The sequence below is a fragment of the Salvelinus namaycush genome, chromosome 33, assembly GCF_016432855.1.
Source record: "Salvelinus namaycush isolate Seneca chromosome 33, SaNama_1.0, whole genome shotgun sequence".
Lineage (NCBI taxonomy): Eukaryota > Metazoa > Chordata > Actinopteri > Salmoniformes > Salmonidae > Salvelinus > Salvelinus namaycush.
Genome location: NC_052339.1, coordinates 36,818,789 through 36,839,745, shown reverse-complemented (window position 1 = coordinate 36,839,745; position 20,957 = coordinate 36,818,789). Strand labels below are relative to the sequence as shown.

The window sequence follows — 20,957 nt, the reverse complement described above, 5'->3', positions numbered from 1 at the left end:
CTGTTATTCTATAGGCTGGGATCCACACTATGCAGCTGTTATTCTATAGCCTGGGATCCACACTATGCAGCTGTTATTCTATAGGCTGGGATCCTCACTATGCAGCTGTTATTCTATAGGCTGGGATCCACACTATGCAGCTGTTATTCTATAGGCTGGGATCCACACTATGCAGCTGTTATTCTATAGGCTGGGATCCACACTATGCAGCTGTTATTCTATAGGCTGGGATCCTCACTATACAGCTGTTATTCTATAGGCTGGGATCCACACTATACAGCTGTTATTCTATAGGCTGGGATCCACACTATGCAGCTGTTATGCTATAGGCTGGGATCCACACTATGCAGCTGTTATTCTATAGGCTGGGATCCACACTATGCAGCTGTTATTCTATAGGCTGGGATCCTCACTATACAGCTGTTATTCTATAGGCTGGGATCCACACTATACAGCTGTTATTCTATAGGCTGGGATCCACACTATGCAGCTGTTATGCTATAGGCTGGGATCCACACTATGCAGCTGTTATTCTATAGGCTGGGATCCACACTATGCAGCTGTTATTCTATAGGCTGGGATCCACACTATACAGCTGTTATTCTATAGGCTGGGATCCACACTATGCAGCTGTTATGCTATAGGCTGGGATCCACACTATACAGCTGTTATTCTATAGGCTGGGATCCACACTATGCAGCTGTTATTCTATAGGCTGGGATCCACACTATGCAGCTGTTATTCTATAGGCTGGGACCCACACTATGCAGCTGTTGCCAGAGCACATTTTTCACTGTCTGTCCACTGGTTTCAAAAACAATGATTGACAGGCAGCTTAAACTTCTTGAATTCAACCATTTTTGGGTTCAAAATACACATTTAGATTCGTGAACAGCCAACAACCACAATCCGTAAGGCGGAAACAGCTAAATGAGAGCAGCAGTGTGATTCACATCAATGCACTATGTAGAGATCAATAATAAGTGATATCTGTATCTCCGTAGACTATACCACCGCTGTCATCCTTACCTCCAAGTGTTTATTCAAGTTGGATAATATTTGCATACCGACAGCAATCGCACCATTGGAAGACATATATATATATATATATTATTTAATTTATTTAACAAGTTCTCGTTTACAACTGCGACCAAGATAAAGCAAAGCAGTGTGACAAAAACACCACAGTTTGGACTGTAGCCTTCAAAAGCCTATTTTCCCGCGATCCGTCAAACACATTTTGGTGTGTCATCATAGTGGTCTCTGACTTGTGGTCAGACTTACTCAGGTGGAACAAATTTAAAAGAAGTGTAAAGATTTTTTTTTAAATGGATAAAACATTAAATATCAACATATTAAAAACCTTGTCAGTTACAGCTCAAGGATGTGGGAATTGTCAGTATGATGTGGGAGGGGTCAGTGTGGTGTGGGAGGGCTCAGTGTGGGAGGGGTCAGTATGATGTGGGAGGGGTCAGTGTGATGTGGGAGGGGTCAGTGTGATGTGGGAGGGGTCAGTGTGGTGTGGGAGGGGTCAGTGTGGTGTGGGAGGCGTCAGTGTGGTGTGGGAGGCGTCAGTGTGAAGTGGGTCGGGATCTATTTGGCGTCCAGCAGCATGAGGTGAACAAACAGGCCGGCGGAGGGGATGACATCACCACGCTTGGTGAGCAGAGGGACGTGGCGGTAACCTGGGAAACAGGATGTGAGGTTTGAATAAGTCAGCAGTCAGCAATGAGAGGAGAGAATAGAGAGGGAGAGAAAGAGAGAGGAATAAGACAAGAGGGAGGTATTACCGTTCTGTAGACTGGTCAGTGGCAGGCAGTAATGTCCAATCAGGTCGTTCTGTGAGGTAGCGTCATAGTCTTCGACCAGGAAGCGCAACATGGCCAGCTCTGGTACCTGGATGTCAAACTGGAACGTCTCATTCCACATGGGGTTAAAACCTGCAGAGAGGAACATCATGCCTGGATCAGATACTGATGCTGTGTGTGTGTGTGTGTGTGTGTGTGTGTGTGTGTGTGTGTGTGTGTGTGTGTGTGTGTGTGTGTGTGTGTGTGTGTGTGTGTGTGTGTGTGTGTGTGTGTGTGTGTGTTTGGTGTGCCTGTGTGTGTCTCACCGTTGTTCTCGATGGAGCGTGTCTCCTTGCTGCACGTGTCACGTGGAACACCGTAGATCTCCACTTTAACCAGTGGGTCCACGATGGATTTAGGCTTGTCCTTGTTTAGCTTGGGCAGTTGCTGGGCTGAGATCACCTGGAGACGCACACACACACACACACACACACACACACACACACACACACACACACACACACACACACACACACACAGAGAGAGGTCTATAGCAGAAGCCTAATGACTAAGGATATTTCAAAGCAGCATTGATTTGATGTACTGTAGTGCAGTTTAGTCCCTAATGAATCCCTCTTGAACCATTTCTCATCTCAATCAAATCTTATCATTTGAAGCGATGCGACTCAGTTCCGAGCCCCATTCCTCTTAGCAGTGTTAACTATAAGATACGATCTAAAATTATAAACACTATATACTGCACAAACTCATTTATGTTATCAGAAGGCCATTTTACTTCCTCGATATATTGCTATTTTATTCATCAATGTACCATTCTCTGTGGTAGCCTTCACTGTGTTCTAATATTCCACTAATGTAATCCACTATAATATCATATATAAATCAATATAATACATAGAGTATATATATATATAACACACTATAGCGGTGATCCTCTCACCATGATGTGGAAGGCCTGGCGTTTGATCCAGGGTCCCTTGGTTAGGGTCATAGGATTGAACTCTGACCCAGGGTCTCTCTGGAATTCAGGCTTCAGGACGTATCCACTCAGCCCGTTGGATCGGAACCGGCCCTGGTTCAGGTCCATCTCCTTAGAGGGAGTCTGGAAGTTCAGCGCCACTGGAGAGACAAATCATAATCAATAAAGAATCGATCAATAAAGCATCTATCGTGACTTTATAGAGAAAGGGGAAGACTGTGACCTGAGCTGGTACGGAGATTGTTCATGTCAATTCTATCAGAGGATTCTTAAATATAAGTCTAATTGAAGAGACTGTACCTATCTGACAGCCTGCGTTCCACAGGGGAACTGGGTTGTAGTTGGAGGAGGCTGTTCTGGAGCCCGCTGGGTAGATACGGCTCAGCTTGGTCATGTTGTGTTGGATAAAGGCTTTAGCTGGGAGAGATGTAAACCAGACAGGTTAGTGGTGCTATCCTTGTAAGAACTGTTCTAGAACATGCATAATGAAATGTCTATAGTACACTGAATCAAAGCTGAAAGGTCCTGTTATTCAGGCTTGCCGTTATTCAGGCTTGCCGTTATTCAGGCTTGCCGTTATTCAGGCTTGCTATAATTCAGTCTTGCTGTTATTCAGGCTTGCTGTTTTTCAGGCTTGCTGTTATTCAGGCTTGTTGTAATTCAGGCTTGCTGTTATTCAGGATTGCTGTTATTCAGGCTTGCTATAATTCAGGCTTGCTGTTATTCAGGCTTGCTGTTATTCAGGCTTGCTGTTATTCAGACTTGCTGTTATTCAGGCTTGTTGTTATTCAGGCTTGTTATTATTCAGGCTTGCTGTTATTCAGGCTTGCTGTTATTCAGGCTTGATGTTATTCAGGCTTGATGTTATTCAGGCTTGCTGTTATTCAGGCTTGTTGTTATTCAGGCTTGATGTTATTCAGGCTTGATGTTATTCAGGCTTGATGTTATTCAGGCTTGATGTTATTCAGGCTTGATGTTATTCAGGCTTGCTGTAACAGAACAGAGGGGTTTACCTGCTGTCTCGGCCAGGTTAACAGCCTTGCTCTCTTTAAAGGAGGACATCTCATAGAAGGCCTGGGTGTCTTTAGCGTGCTCAAACCCTGAGAAGTGGACACTCTTACAGTAGATCACCAGGTCAGACAGCTGCTTGGCAAGCTTGATCTTTGACTTCTGAAAAGCAATAAAACAGCATTTTTATAAAATCTACAGAAATAGAGATGCTTTCAGAGAAGTATTCCCATATGTGTTTTCCTTGGCACCACATTAGCATGGCACCACAGTAGCATGGCACCACAGTAGCTTGGCACCACAGATGCATGGCACCACAGTAGCGTGACACCACAGATGCATGGCACCACAGTAGCTTGGCACCACAGTAGCATGGCACCACAGTAGCGTGACACCACAGTAGCATGGCACCACAGTAGCATGGTACCACAGTAGCGTGACACCATAGATGCTTGGCACCACAGTAGCATGGCACCACAGTAGCATGGCACCACAGTAGCATGGCACCACAGTAGCTTGGCACCACAGTAGAATGGTAACACAGTAGCATGGTAACACAGTAGCGTGACACCACAGTAGCATTGCACCACAGATGCATGGCACCACAGTAGCATGACACCACATTAGCATGACACCACATTAGCATGGCACCACATTAGCATGGCACCACAGTAGCATGGCACCACAGTAGCATGGCACCACAGTAGCATGGCACCACAGTAGCATATTGCCTGGCATTTGAAATGGAACTAGTTCTGCTGAGGACAGTTTTGCAGCTAATCCACAGTAGAGCTTGGCACCACAGTAGCATGGCACCACAGATGCATGGCACCACAGTAGCTTGGCACCACAGTAGCATGGTACCACAGTAGCATGGCACCACAGTAGCTTGGCACCACAGATGCATGGCACCACAGATGCATGGCACCACAGTAGCATGGCACCACAGTAGCATGGCACCACAGTAGCATGGCACCACAGTAGCATGGCACCACAGTAGCTTGGCACCACAGTAGCATGGCACCACGGTAGCTTGGCACCACAGTAGCATGGTACCACAGTAGTGTGACACCACAGTAGCATTGCACCACAGATGCATGGCACCACAGTAGCTTGGCACCACAGTAGCATGGCACCACAGATGCATGGCACCACAGTAGCTTGGCACCACAGTAGATTGGTACCACAGTAGCATGGTACCACAGTAGCGTGACACCATAGTGATTGGCACCACAGTAGGATGGCACCACAGTAGCTTGGCACCACAGTAGCATGGTACCACAGTAGCATGGTACCACAGTAGCGTGACACCACAGTAGCATGGTACCACAGTAGCATGGTACCACAGTAGCATGGCACCACAGTAGCTTGGCACCACAGTAGCATGGCACCACAGTAGCATGGCACCACAGTAGCATGGCACCACAGTAGCATATTGCCTGGCATTTGAAATGGAACTAGTTCTGCTGAGGACAGTTTTGCAGCTAATCCACAGTAGAGCTTGGCACCACAGTAGCATGGCACCACAGATGCATGGCACCACAGTAGCTTGGCACCACAGTAGCTTGGTACCACAGTAGCATGGCACCACAGTAGCTTGGCACCACAGATGCATGGCACCACAGATGCATGGCACCACAGTAGCTTGGCACCACAGTAGCATGGCACCACAGTAGATTGGCACCACAGTAGCTTGGCACCACAGTAGCATGGCACCACAGTAGCATGGCACCACAGTAGCATGGCACCACAGTAGCATGGTACCACAGTAGTGTGACACCACAGTAGTATTGCACCACAGATGCATGGCACCACAGTAGCTTGGCACCACAGTAGCATGGCACCACAGATGCATGGCACCACAGTAGCTTGGCACCACAGTAGCTTGGTACCACAGTAGCATGGTACCACAGTAGCGTGACACCATAGTGATTGGCACCACAGTAGGATGGCACCACAGTAGCTTGGCACCACAGTAGCATGGTACCACAGTAGCATGGTACCACAGTAGCGTGACACCACAGTAGCATGGTACCACAGTTGCAAGGCACCACAGTAGCTTGGCACCACAGTAGCATGGTACCACAGTAGCATGGTACCACAGTAGCATGGTACCACGGTAGCGTGGCACCACAGTAGCATGGCACCACAGTAGCTTGGCACCACAGTAGCATGGCACCACAGTAGCATGGCACCACGGTAGCTTGGCACCACAGTAGCATGGTACCACAGTAGCATGGTACCACAGTAGTGTGACACCACAGTAGCATTGCACCACAGATGCATGGCACCACAGTAGCTTGGCACCACAGTAGCATGGCACCACAGATGCATGGCACCACAGTAGCTTGGCACCACAGTAGCTTGGTACCACAGTAGCATGGTACCACAGTAGCATGGTACCACAGTAGGATGGCACCACAGTAGCTTGGCACCACAGTAGCGTGGTACCACAGTAGCGTGACACCACAGTAGCATGGTACCACAGTTGCAAGGCACCACAGTAGCTTGGCACCACAGTAGCATGGTACCACAGTAGCATGGTACCACAGTAGCGTGGTACCACGGTAGCGTGGCACCACAGTAGCTTGGCACCACAGTAGCTTGGCACCACAGTAGCTTGGCACCACAGTAGCGTGGTACCACAGTAGCGTGGTACCACAGTAGCGTGGTACCACAGTAGCGTGGTACCACAGTAGCGTGACACCACAGTAGCATGGTACCACAGTAGCTTGGCACCACAGTAGCTTGGCACCACAGTAGCATGGCACCACAGTAGCATGGTACCACAGTAGCATGGTACCATAGTAGCATGGTACCATAGTAGCATGGTACCATAGTAGCGTGACACCACAGTATCATGGTACCACAGTAGCATGGTACCACAGTAGCATGGCACCACAGTAGCATGGCACCACAGTAGCATGGCACCACAGTAGCATGGCACCACAGTAGCATGACACCACAGTAGCATTGCACCACAGATGCATGGCACCACAGTAGCTTGGCACCACAGTAGCTTGGCACCACAGTAGCATGGCACCACAGTAGCATGGCACCACAGTAGCTTGGCACCACAGTAGATTGGTACCACAGTAGCATGGTACCACAGTAGCGTGACACCATAGTGATTGGCACCACAGTAGGATGGCACCACAGTAGCTTGGCACCACAGTAGCATGGTACCACAGTAGCATGGTACCACAGTAGCATGGTACCACAGTAGCGTGACACCACAGTAGCATGGTACCACAGTAGCATGGTACCACAGTAGCATGGCACCACAGTAGCATGGCACCACAGTAGCATATTGCCTGGCATTTGAAATGGAACTAGTTCTGCTGAGGACAGTTTTGCAGCTAATCCACAGTAGAGCTTGGCACCACAGTAGCATGGCACCACAGATGCATGGCACCACAGTAGCTTGGCACCACAGTAGCATGGTACCACAGTAGCATGGCACCACAGTAGCTTGGCACCACAGATGCATGGCACCACAGATGCATGGCACCACAGTAGCTTGGCACCACAGTAGCATGGCACCACAGTAGCATGGCACCACAGTAGCATGGCACCACAGTAGCTTGGCACCACAGTAGCATGGCACCACAGTAGCATGGCACCACAGTAGCATGGTACCACAGTAGCATGGTACCACAGTAGTGTGACACCACAGTAGCATTGCACCACAGATGCATGGCACCACAGTAGCTTGGCACCACAGTAGCATGGCACCACAGATGCATGGCACCACAGTAGCTTGGCACCACAGTAGCTTGGTACCACAGTAGCATGGTACCACAGTAGCGTGACACCATAGTGATTGGCACCACAGTAGGATGGCACCACAGTAGCTTGGCACCACAGTAGCATGGTACCACAGTAGCATGGTACCACAGTAGCGTGACACCACAGTAGCATGGTACCACAGTAGCATGGTACCACAGTTGCAAGGCACCACAGTAGCTTGGCACCACAGTAGCATGGTACCACAGTAGCATGGTACCACAGTAGCGTGGTACCACGGTAGCGTGGTACCACGGTAGCGTGGCACCACAGTAGCGTGGCACCACAGTAGCTTGGCACCACAGTAGCATGGTACCACAGTAGCATGGTACCACAGTAGCGTGGTACCACAGTAGCGTGGTACCACAGTAGCGTGGTACCACAGTAGCGTGGTACCACAGTAGCGTGGTACCACAGTAGCGTGACACCACAGTAGCGTGACACCACAGTAGCATGGCACCACAGTAGCTTGGCACCACAGTAGCATGGTACCACAGTAGCATGGTACCATAGTAGCATGGTACCATAGTAGCGTGACACCACAGTAGCATGGTACCACAGTAGCATGGTACCACAGTAGCATGGCACCACAGTAGCATGGCACCACAGTAGCATGGCACCACAGTAGCATGACACCACAGTAGCATGACACCACAGTAGAATGGCACCACAGTAGCATGGCACCACAGTAGCATGGCACCACTGTAGCATGGCACCACAGTAGCATGGTACCACAGTAGCATGGCACCACATTAGCATGGCACCACGGTAGCATGGCACCACGGTAGCATGGCACCACTGTAGCATGGCACCACTGTAGAATGGCACCACTGTAGAATGGCACCACAGTAGCATGGCACCACAGTAGCATGGCACCACAGTAGCATGGCACCACAGTAGCATGGCACCACAGTAGCATGGCACCACAGTAGCATGGCACCACAGTAGCATGGCACCACAGTAGCATGGCACCACTGTAGCATGACACCACAGTAGCATGACACCACATTAGCATGGCACCACAGTAGCATGGTACCACTGTAGCATGGCACCACAGTAGCTTGGTACCACAGTTGCATGGCACCACAGTAGCTTGGCACCACAGTAGCATGGTACCACTGTAGGATGGCACCACAGTAGCATGGCACCACAGTAGCATGGCACCACAGTAGCATGACACCACATTAGCATGGCACCACAGTAGCATGGCACCACAGTAGCATGGCACCACAGTAGCATGACACCACTCTAGCATGACCATGTCCAAAATGGCACTCTATTCTACTTCTTCTTACCACAGTCCTATGGGCTGGTAGTGCACTACTAGGGACTAGGGTGACATTGGGACACCATGGCTTTAACTACCTTGGCACCACAGCAGCGTGTTACCACAGTAGCATGGCACCACAGCAGCGTGTTACCACAGTAGCATGGCACCACAGCAGCGTGTTACCACAGTAGCATGACACCACAGCAGCGTGTTACCACAGTAGCATGGCACCACAGTAGCGTGTTACCACAGTAGCATGGCACCACAGCAGCGTGTTACCACAGTAGCATGGCACCACAGCAGCGTGTTACCACAGTAGCATGGCACCACAGCAGCGTGTTACCACAGTAGCATGGCACCACAGCAGCGTGTTACCACAGTAGCATGGCACCACAGCAGCGTGTTACCACAGTAGCATGGCACCACAGCAGCGTGTTACCACAGTAGCATGGCACCACAGCAGCGTGTTACCACAGTAGCATGGCACCACAGCAGCGTGTTACCACAGTAGCATGACACCACAGCAGCGTGTTACCACAGTAGCATGGCACCACAGCAGCGTGTTACCACAGTAGCATGGCACCACAGCAGCGTGTTACCACAGTAGCATGGCACCACAGTAGCATGACACCACAGCAGCGTGTTACCACAGCAGCGTGTTACCACAGTAGCATGGCACCACAGCAGCGTGTTACCACAGTAGCATGGCACCACAGCAGCGTGTTACCACAGTAGCATGGCACCACAGCAGCGTGTTACCACAGTAGCATGGCACCACAGCAGCGTTTTACCACAGTAGCATGGTACCACAGCAGCGTGTTACCACAGTAGCATGACACCACAGCAGCGTGTTACCACAGTAGCATGGCACCACAGCAGCGTGTTACCACAGTAGCATGGTACCACAGCAGCGTGTTACCACAGTAGCATGGCACCACAGCAGCGTGTTACCACAGTAGCATGGCACCACAGCAGCGTGTTACCACAGTAGCATGGCACCACAGCAGCGTGTTACCACAGTAGCATGGCACCACAGCAGCGTGTTACCACAGTAGCATGGCACCACAGCAGCGTGTTACCACAGTAGCATGGCACCACAGCAGCGTGTTACCACAGTAGCATGGCACCACAGCAGCGTGTTACCACAGTAGCATGGCACCACAGCAGCGTGTTACCACAGTAGCATGGCACCACAGTAGCATGGCACCACAGCAGTGTGTTACCACAGTAGCATGGCACCACAGCAGCGTGTTACCACAGTAGCATGGCACCACAGCAGCGTGTTACCACAGTAGCATGGCACCACAGCAGCGTGTTACCACAGTAGCATGGCACCACAGCAGCGTGTTACCACAGTAGCATGGCACCACAGCAGCGTGTTACCACAGTAGCATGGCACCACAGTAGCATGGCACCACAGCAGCGTGTTACCACAGTAGCATGGCACCACAGTAGCATGGCACCACAGCAGCGTGTTACCACAGTAGCATGGCACCACAGCAGCGTGTTACCACAGTAGCATGGCACCACAGCAGCGTGTTACCACAGTAGCATGGCACCACAGCAGCGTGTTACCATACCTTGGCTTTGGCCTTCTGTCCGTTGGAGTCTGTGTTGGAGTCTGTGTTGGAGTCTGTGTTGGAGTCTGTCTTGGAGTTGCTGGTCTCTGCAGCCTCGTCCTCCTCTGAGACACAGTCTTCCTCTACTCCAGGACTAGTACCGCTGAAGACGGCATCCAGCTTGTTCAGACGTTTCCCCTTGATGATGAACCGACCCTTCAACTCCTACACAGAGACAGACATTGTGTTGAGGGAGATGCATCTATACTAGATAATCGAATGACTAAATACCAGGACACCTTGAGAAGGATCCAGCAGCGAAGCTGGCTAAAGCCCTGTTGTATTTTTTCATTATTGTTATTATTATTATTATACCGGTTCTTCTAGCAAGGAAAATGAAAATCCCCATGAAATAGCTGAGGAGGGTGCAACTTGACATGATGGTAAAGGCCCATAGTCCACACCCTGTCATGCAATGCCGGAATACATTTGTACTGTAGTGAAGCCGTCTCTAGAGTAATGCAAGGTCTCTTTCATGATCATGTGAAACGTCAATTGCTATGGAAACGCTGGGGTGTGTTTTTCAATTATGTTAAAGGTAATTATGATGCAACTATGATGGTGATACGATATGGATTACAATTATCATCATGAATATTAAGGCTATACGCACTACATGTTACACACATAGACACTCAACCATGCAAATTGGCAGAGTTATTATTTATTTCTACATCACACATTATAGCCTTACTCTTATACAGACATCTTACACACTCTCGCTAATCACTGAATGAAGATTACGGTCAGGAACTCTTTCCAAATAATATTTTAAAAAATGAAAATGAACTAAATGTTTAGAAAGATCAGCGCGAAGGCCAAATTACAGAGGACAAACTTCTTGAGGCTATTAAATCCTTTCAGTCTGGAAAAACCCCAGGGCTTGATGGCATACCGGTAGAGGTATATCAAGCCTTTTTTGATTATACTAACAGCTCCATTGTTAGCTTGTTTGAACTACTCCTATAGAAATGGTGGTCTGTCCTCAGCTGGAAGGTCTGATTTCTCTGTTATTTAAACAAGTATAAAGACCCAGGCATCATGAAACATCTAAGCCAGGCCTGGTATTCATAGCGGATTTTGAAAAGGCATTTTATAAAGTAAGACTGGATTTTATTTATGAATGCCTGGATTTTTTTATTTTCGGTAATTCTCTTAAAAAATGGGTAAAAATAATGTATAGCAACCCCAGGTGTAAAATGGTAAATAACGGCTACTTCTCAGAGAGTTTTGGGCCTGTTTGGCCCTGTCCGGGGGTATCATCGGGTGGGGCCACAGTGTCTCCTGACCCCTCCTGTCTCAGCCTCCAGTATTTATGCTGCAGTAGTTTATGTGTCGGGGGGCTAGGGTCAGTCTGTTATATCTGGAGTACTTCTCCTGTCTTATCCGCTGTCCTGTGTGAATTTAAGTGTGCTCTCTCTAATTTTCTATTTCTCTCTTTCTTTCTCTCTCTCGGAGGACCTGAGCCCTAGGACCATGCCTCAGGACTACCTGGCATGATGACTCCTTGCTGTCCCCAGTCCACCTGGCCGTGCTGCTGCTCCAGTTTCAACTGTTCTGCCTGCGGCTATGGAACCCTGACCTGTTCACCGGACGTGCTACCTGTCCCAGACCTGCTGTTTTCAACTCTCTAGAGACAGCAGGAGCGGTAGAGATACTCTTAATGATCGGCTATGAAAAGCCAACTGACATTTACTCCTGAGGTGCTGACTTGTTGCACCCTCGACAACTACTGTGATTATTATTATTTGACCATGCTGGTCATTTATGAACATTTGAACATCTTGGCCATGTTCTGTTATAATCTCCACTCGGCACAGCCAGAAGAGGACTGGCCACCCCTCATAGCCTGGTTCCTCTCTAGGTTTCTTCCTAGGTTTTGGCCTTTCTAGGGAGTTTTTCCTAGCCACCGTGCTTCTACACCTGCATTGCTTGCTGTTTGGGATTTTAGGCTGGGTTTCTGTACAGCACTTTGAGATATCAGCTGATGTAAGAAGGGCTATATAAATATATTTGATTTGATTTGACCAAGAGGAGTTAAACAAGGGTGTCCGCTGTCACCATATCAATATGTTATGTTCATCGAAATGCTAGCTATTAAAATCAGATCCAATAAAAACATTAGAGGATTAGAAATCCAAGGCTTAAAAACAAAGGTGTCCGTGTATGTTGATGACTCGAGTTTTATATTAAGTCTGTAAGCTAGATCCCTGCAATGTCTCATTGAAGATCTAGTTAACTTTTCTGTATTCTCTGGACTAAAACCTAATTATGATAAGTGTACAATATTACGTATTGGATCTTTAAAAAATACAACTTTTACATTACCCTGCAGTTTACCTATAAAATGGGCTGATGGTGAACTAGAAATACTTGGTATTCATAACACAAAATATATAATAAAGCTCTCCACAATGAATTTCAATACAAAACTTGTAAAAATAGACAAGATCCTGCAACCATGGAGAGGTAAATACCTGTCTAACATGCTGACTTAGTAGCATGCTAGTTAGTAGCAGTAAAAGTACTGAGTCGGCGCAAACATAGCTAGCTAATACAGCCTGATTCCAATGCAAAAGATATAACATATTACATATACATATATATACAGTTGAAGTCGGATATATATATACACACAGAGTGCCTTTGGAAATTTTTCAGACCCCTTGACTCTTTCCACAATTTGACAAAGTGAAAATAGGTTTTTAGACGTTTTTGCAAATGTATTAAAAATTAACAACTGAAATACCTTTTTTACATAAGTATTCAGACCCTTAAGCTCAGGTGCATCCTGTTTCCATTGATCATCCTTCATATGTTTCTGAAGTCCACCGGTGGTAAATTCAATTGATTGTACATGATTTGGAAAGGCTTCACACCTGCCTATATAAGGTCCCACAATTGACAGTGCATGTCAGAGCAAAAACCAAGCCATGAGGTCAAAGGAATTGTCCGTAGAGCGCCGAAACAGGTTTGTATCGAGGCAGAAATCTGGGGAAGGGTATCAAAAACTTTCTGCAGCATTGAAGGTCCCCAAGAACACAGTGGCCTCCATCATTCTTAAATGGAAGAAGTTTGGAACCACCAAGACTCTTCCTAGAACTGGTCGCCCAGCCAAACTGAGCAATCAGGGGAGAAGGGCCTTGGTCAGGGAAGTGACCAAGAACCCGATGCTCACTCTGACAGAGCTCCAGCATTCCTATGTGGAGATGGGAGAACCTTCCAGATGGACAACCATCTCTGCAGCACTCCACCAATCAGGTCTTTATGGTAGAGTGGCCAGACTGAAGCCACTCCTCAGTAAAAGGCACATGCTCTCTTAGACTTTGCCAAAAGGCTCCTACAATGAGAAAGAAGATTATCTGCTTCTATTTTCACCACTTTTAGTTTTGAAATCTTTGGTTGTTTACTACACTACTCCCTCTGGCCTCACATGTGAATCCTTAAAGAGATGGGTGAGGTCATGGATTAAGAGGCGACAAGTAGCCTAGTGGTTAGAGCGTTGGGCCAGTAACCGAAAGGTTGCTAGATAGAATCCCCGGGCAGTTAACCCACTGTTCCTAGGCTGTCATTGTAAATAAGAATTTGTTCTTAACTGACTTGCCTAGTTTAAAAAAAAGAGGGTGTGAACGATGCTCAATGGGTGTAGACAAAGAGGAACTCTCCAGTAGGTGTACCAAAACATTCAAGGGCCATTTTCTCAGAAGTGGGGTTACCAGTTTATCAACTTTCAAAGCAGAACTACTTTCCCATTCTTCTTCAACTGCAGTGCATGATATATGATTTTCTAGCTCTAAGTCTCTACTTTTATCGAATGTAAAACCATTTCAAATTTTGCTACATAAGACTAAATCGAGGTGCTAGTCACATTTTTGTTTAATGCCTATCCCAAACCTTAACCCTTACCTTAACCATAATGCCTAACCTTAACCATTCAGAATTAATGCCTAACCTTAACCATTCAGAGTTAATGCCTAACCTTAACCATTCAGAGTTAATGTATAACCTTAACCATTCAGAGTTAATGCCTAACCTTAACCATTCAGAGTTAATGACTAACCTTAACCATTCAGAGTTAATGACTAACCTTAACCATTCAGAGTTGATGTATAACCTTAACCATTCAGAATTAATGCCTAACCTTAAGAATTCGGAGTTAATGAGTAAACTTAACCTTGGAACAATACAGAGAAGTAACCAAACACTTTGAGAAACACGGAAGAACGTCTCATTCTGACTTGACACTGTGAGAGCTTGTTGAAACATCAGCACCACAGATGACTTCCACTGTGAGAGCTTGTTGAAACATCAGCACCACAGATAGCTTCCACTGTGAGAGCTTGTTGAAACATCAGCACCACAGATAGCTTCCACTGTGAGAGCTTGTTGAAACATCAGCACCACAGATAGCTTCCACAAGTCTGTGAACGATCTGAGAGACATGGCAAGAAGGGCCTTCTACGCCATCAAAAGAAACATAAAAATGGACATCCCAACTAACATCTGGCTAAAAATACTCCAATCAGTTAAAGAACCCATTGTGAGGTCTGGGGTCCACTCACCAACCAAGAATTCACAAAATGGGACAAACACCCAATTGAGACTGCATGCAGAATTCTGCTAAAATATCCTCAGAGTACAACGCAAAACCCCAAGTAATGCATGCAGAGCAGAATTAGGACTATACCCACGAATGATCAAAATACAGAAAACAGCCATTACATTCCACAACCACCTAAAGGAAAGTGATGCCCAAACCTTCCATCACAAAGCCCTAACCTGCAAGGAGAGGAACCTAGAGAAGAGTCCCCTCAGCCAGCTGGCTCTGGGGCTCTGTTCAACCTTCCATCACAAAGCCCTCACCTGCAAGGAGATTAATCTAGAGAAGAGTCCCCTCAGCCAGCTGGCTCTGGGGCTCTGTTCAACCTTCCATCACAAAGCCCTCACCTGCAAGGAGATTAATCTAGAGAAGAGTCCCCTCAGCCAGCTGGCTCTGTTCACAAACACAAACTGACCCCACAGAGCCCCAGGACAGCAACACAATTAGACCCAACCAAATTATGAGAAAACAAAAAGATAATTACTTGACGAGCACACTAGAATGCTATTTTGCACTAAACAGAGAGTAGACTGTGGCAGAATACCTGACCACTGTGACTGATCCAAAATTAAGGAAAGCTGTTACTATGTACAGACTCAATGAGCATAGCCTTGCTATTGAGAGAGGCCATAGGCAGACCTGGATCTCAAGAGAAGACAGGCTATGTGCACACTGCCCACAACATGAGGTGGAAACTGAGCTGCACTTCCTAACCTCCTGCCAATTGTATGACCATAGAGACACACATTTCCCTCAGATTACACAGACCCACAAAGAATTTGAAAACAAATTCAATTTTGATAAACTCCCATATCTACTGGGTGAAATACCACACTGTGCCATCACAGCAGTAATACTCTATGGGTAAAATACCACAGTGTGCCATCACAGCAGTAATACTCTATGGGTGAAATACCACAGTGTGCCATCATAAACCTACCAGTCTGCTCCAACCCAGGTGAACCTACCAGCTTCCGAGTCTGCTCCAGGCAAGGTCAACCTACCAGTCTCCCAGTCTGCTCCAGGCAAGGTCAACCTACCAGCCTACCAGTCTGCTCCAGGCAAGGTCAACCTACCAGCCTCCCAGTCTGCTCCAGGCAAGGTCAACCTACCAGCCTACCAGTCTGCTCCAGGCAAGGTCAACCTACCAGCCTCCCAGTCTGTTCCAGAACAGATAAACCTACCAGTCTGCTCCAGCCCAGGTCAACCTACCAGCCTCCCAGTCTGTCCAGCTCAGGTCAACCAACCAGCCTCCCAGTCTGTTCCAGCCCAGATAAACCTACCAGTCTGCTCCAGCCCAGGTCAACCTACCAGCCTCCCAGTCTGTCCAGCTCAGGTCAACCAACCAGCCTCCCAGTCTGTTCCAGCCCAGATAAACCTACCAATCTGTTCCAACCCAAGTGAATCCAGCCCAGGTCAACCCATCTACCTCCCAGTCTGCTCCAGCCCAGGCCAGTCTACCAGCCTCCCAGTCTGTCCAGCTCAGGTCAACCAACCAGCCTCCCAGTCTGCTCCAGTCCAGATAAACATACCAGTCTGCTCCAGCCCAGGTGAACCCAGCCCAGGTCAACCAACCAGCCTACCAGTCTGATCCAGCCCAGGTCAACCAACCAGCCTCCCAGTCTGTTCCAGCCCAGATAAACCTACCAATCTGTTCCAACCCAGGTGAACCCAGCCCAGGTCAACCAACCAGTCTACAAGTCTGATCCAGCCCAGGTCAGCAAACCAGCCTACCAGTCTGCTCCAACCCAGGTGAACCCAGCCCAGGTCAACCAAAAAGCCTACCAGTCTGATCCAGGTCAACCAACCAGCCTCCCAGTCTGCTCCAGCCCAGGCCAACCTACTAGTCTGCTCCAACCCAGGTGAACCCAGCCCAGGTCAGCCTACCAGCCTCCCAGTCTGCTCCAGCCCAGATAAACCTACCAGGTTCTTGACATTTTCCCCATTGACTGACCTTCATGTCTTAAAATAATGATGGACTATCGTTTCTCTTTGCTTATTTGAGCTGTTCTTGCCATAATATGGACTTGGTCTTTTACCAAATAGGGCTATCTTCTGTATACCACCCCTACCTTGTCACAACACAACTGATTGGCTCAAATGCATTAAGAAGGAAAAGACATTCCACAAATAAACTTTTAACAAGGCATACCTTTTAATTGAAATGCATTCCAGGTAACTACCTCATGAAGCTGGTTGAGAGAATGCCAAGAGTGTATAAAGCTGTCAAGGCAAAGGGTGGCTACTTTTTAGAATCTCAAATATAAAACATGTTTTGATTTGTTTAACACTTTTTTGGTTACTACATGATTCTATTTGTGCTATTTCATAGTTTTGATGTCTTCACTATTATTCCACAATGTAGAAAATAGTACAAATTAAGACAAACCCTTGAATGAGAAGGTGTGTCCAAACTTTTGACTGATACTGTATACACACATATCTATAATTATTTCAGAGAGAGAGAGAGAGGTAGAGAGAGAGGTAGAGAGAGAGGTAGAGAGAGAGGTAGAGAGAGAGGTAGAGAGAGAGGTAGAGAGAGAGGTAGAGAGAGAGAGAGAGAGAGAGAGAGAGAGAGAGAGAGAGAGAGAGACGTTAATTGAGTTTTTCTCCAGCAACATTCTTTGTGTTGGCTATATGAAGACAAATTAAATCAAAGGCAGCTGTAGCATTCCTGCTGAGCCTCGAAGACAGACAACCAGATACTGTTAGCAGGGAAATCACATTCCTTCTGGGAACACCCCATTCCCAACCAGATACTGTTAGCAGGGAAATCACATTCCTTCTGGGAACACCCCATTCCCAACCAGATACTGTTAGCAGGGAAATCACATTCCTTCTGGGAACACCCCATTCCCAACCAGATACTGTTAGCAGGGAAATCACATTCCTTCTGGGAACACCCCATTCCCAACCAGATACTGTTAGCAGGGAAATCACATTCCTTCTGGGAACACCCCATTCCCAACCAGTCAAACAAGGTGTCGTTGTTCTTCCTTCACATTCTCAGTACGACTCAACGCCTTTCATCTGTCTAACATCCACAACTTGTTCAGGCTTGCCTTAGTGCTTTCAGATTTTAAATACTGGGTATGTGGTTACGAAGCTCCAGGCTTTAACCACAGAGGGTTGAAAAACAAATAAGGGTGGATGGATGGAAGGATGGATGGATGGATGGATGGGTGGATGGATGGATGGATGGGTGGATGGATGGATGGGTGGATGGGTGGATGGGTGGATGGGTGGGTGGATGGATGGATGGATGGGTGGATGGATGGATGGGTGGATGGATGGGTGGATGGATGGATGGATGGGTGGATGGATGGATGGGTGGGTGGATGGATGGGTGGATGGATGGATGGATGGATGGGTGGATGGATGGGTGGGTGGGTGGATGGGTGGATGGGTGGGTGGATGGGTGGATGGATGGATGGATGGATGGATGGGTGGGTGGATGGGTGGGTGGATGGGTGGGTGGATGGATGGATGGATGGGTGGGTGGGTGGGTGGGTGGATGGATGGATGGATGGATGGATGGATGGATGGGTGGATGGATGGATGGATGGATGGATGGATGGGTGGGTGGGTGGGTGGGTGGGTGGGGGGATGGGTGGGTGGGTGGATTATCTGCTAGTCTCTGACCTGGGGTGAGGGGAAGGCAGTGGGCATCTGGTCCTCCAGGGGAGAAGTGAGCAGGGCGCTGCCCAGGATGGAGATCATGTGCTTGGCCATCAGTTTCTGCTGCTCCAAGGTACAGTGGTTCTCCAGGGACAGGATCACTGGGTACTCTGATGTCTGGGGGACAGGAGGACAACAACATAACATTAGCAGTCATGTCCATCTCTTCTGGTAATCACAGGGCTGGTTTGACTTTATGGTGAAACTTCACCTTGAAGGCATACTCCATGATGGGTTAGGGTCAGGTGTCATGGTTACCTTGAAGGCATACTCCATGATGGGTTAGGGTCAGGTGTCATGGTTACCTGGAAGGCGTACTCCAGGGGTTAGGGTCAGGTGTCATGGTTACCTGGAAGGCATACTCCATGATGGGTTAGGGTCAGGTGTCATGGTTACCTGGAAGGCGTACTCCAGGGGTTAGGGTCAGGTGTCATGGTTACCTGGAAGGCATACTCCATGATGGGTTAGGGTCAGGTGTCATGGTTACCTTGAAGGCATACTCCATGATGGGTTAGGGTCAGGTGTCATGGTTACCTTGAAGGCATACTCCATGATGGGTTAGGGTCAGGTGTCATGGTTACCTTGAAGGCATACTCCATGATGGGTTAGGGTCAGGTGTCATGGTTACCTGGAAGGCGTACTCCAGGGGTTAGGGTCAGGTGTCATGGTTACCTGGAAGGCGTACTCCATGATGGGTTAGGGTCAGGTGTCATGGTTACCTGGAAGGCGTACTCCAGGGGTTAGGGTCAGGTGTCATGGTTACCTGGAAGGCATACTCCAGGGGTTAGGGTCAGGTGTCATGGTCACCTGGAAGGCGTACTCCAGGGGTTAGGGTCAGGTGTCATGGTTACCTGGAAGGCATACTCCAGGGGTTAGGGTCAGGTGTCATGGTTACCTGGAAGGCGTACTCCAGGGGTTAGGGTCAGGTGTCATGGTTACCTTGAAGGCATACTCCATGATGGGTTAGGGTCAGGTGTCATGGTTACCTGGAAGGCATACTCCAGGGGTTAGGGTCAGGTGTCATGGTTACCTTGAAGGCATACTCCATGATGGGTTAGGGTCAGGTGTCATGGTTACCTTGAAGGCATACTCCATGATGGGTCAGGTGTCATGGTTACCTTGAAGGCGTACTCCATGATGGGTTAGGGTCAGGTGTCATGGTTACCTTGAAGGCATACTCCTTGATGGCCTTGATGACGTCTTTAAACAGGACCTTGGAGGTGAGGGTGTGGCCGTGGTAGATGACTGGCTCCCCCTGGGCCCCGTCCCAACAGTCTAACTCCACACAGCGACAACTCTTCATCAGGGCCCTAAAGACCACAACACAAACATACAGTACTACTGTTAACTCTAGTACTGTATCTAGTACTATATCTATTATATCTAGTACTGTATCTAGTACTATATCTATTATATCCACTACTGCATCTAGTTCTACATCTACTATATCTAGTACTGTATATAGTACAATATCTATTATATCCACTACTGCATCTAGTACTACATCTACTATATCTAGTACTGTATCTATTATATCTAGAACAGTATCTAGAACTACATCTACTATATCTAATACTGTATCTAGTACAATATCTATTATATCTACTACTGTATCTAGTACTATACCTATTAATTTTAGTACTGTATCTAGTACTACATCTATTATGTCTACTACTGTATCTAATACAATATCTTCTATATCTAGTACTGCATCTAGTACATTATCTCTATTCAGTACATGATCTATTCTACCTAGTACTGTATAATCTACTATATCTATTATATATAGTACTGTATCTAGTACTATATCTATCATATATAGTACTATATCTGTATCTAGTACTATATCTAGTTCTGTAACTGTATCTAGTTCTATTTCTACTATATCTAGTACTATATATATTATCTCTAGTACTATATGTACTATATCTAGTACTATATCTGTATCTAGTACTATATCTAATATCTCTAGTACTATATCTGTAGCTAGTACTATAGCTACTATATCTAATACTGTATCTGTATCTCGTACTATATGTACTATATCTAGTACTATGTATATTATACCTTGTACTATATCTGTATCTAGTACTATATCTGTATCTGGTACCGTATCTAATATCTCTAGTACTATTTTTGTAGCTAGTACTATAGCTAGTATGTCGAATACTGTATCTGTATCTAGTACTATATTTGCTATATCTAGTAC

General features: G+C 47.2%; 1 protein-coding gene across 1 annotated transcript in view; it reads right to left on the bottom strand.

Annotated features, from left to right (window-relative positions):
* Nucleotides 1-1,593: 1,593 nt before the first annotated feature.
* Nucleotides 1,594-20,957, bottom strand: part of plcd1a (phospholipase C, delta 1a) — a 104,529-nt gene continuing 85,165 nt past the window's right edge. Inside the window, exons 7-16 of the mRNA XM_038973028.1 lie at nucleotides 19,914-20,058; nucleotides 18,713-18,865; nucleotides 10,512-10,635; nucleotides 10,432-10,460; nucleotides 3,801-3,957; nucleotides 3,088-3,204; nucleotides 2,749-2,927; nucleotides 2,114-2,249; nucleotides 1,791-1,940; nucleotides 1,594-1,685 (exon numbers count right to left, since the gene is read on the bottom strand). Coding sequence (XP_038828956.1) covers nucleotides 1,594-1,685; nucleotides 1,791-1,940; nucleotides 2,114-2,249; nucleotides 2,749-2,927; nucleotides 3,088-3,204; nucleotides 3,801-3,957; nucleotides 10,432-10,460; nucleotides 10,512-10,635; nucleotides 18,713-18,865; nucleotides 19,914-20,058 — 1,282 coding nt within the window. The remainder of the gene's footprint in view (nucleotides 1,686-1,790; nucleotides 1,941-2,113; nucleotides 2,250-2,748; nucleotides 2,928-3,087; nucleotides 3,205-3,800; nucleotides 3,958-10,431; nucleotides 10,461-10,511; nucleotides 10,636-18,712; nucleotides 18,866-19,913; nucleotides 20,059-20,957) is intronic.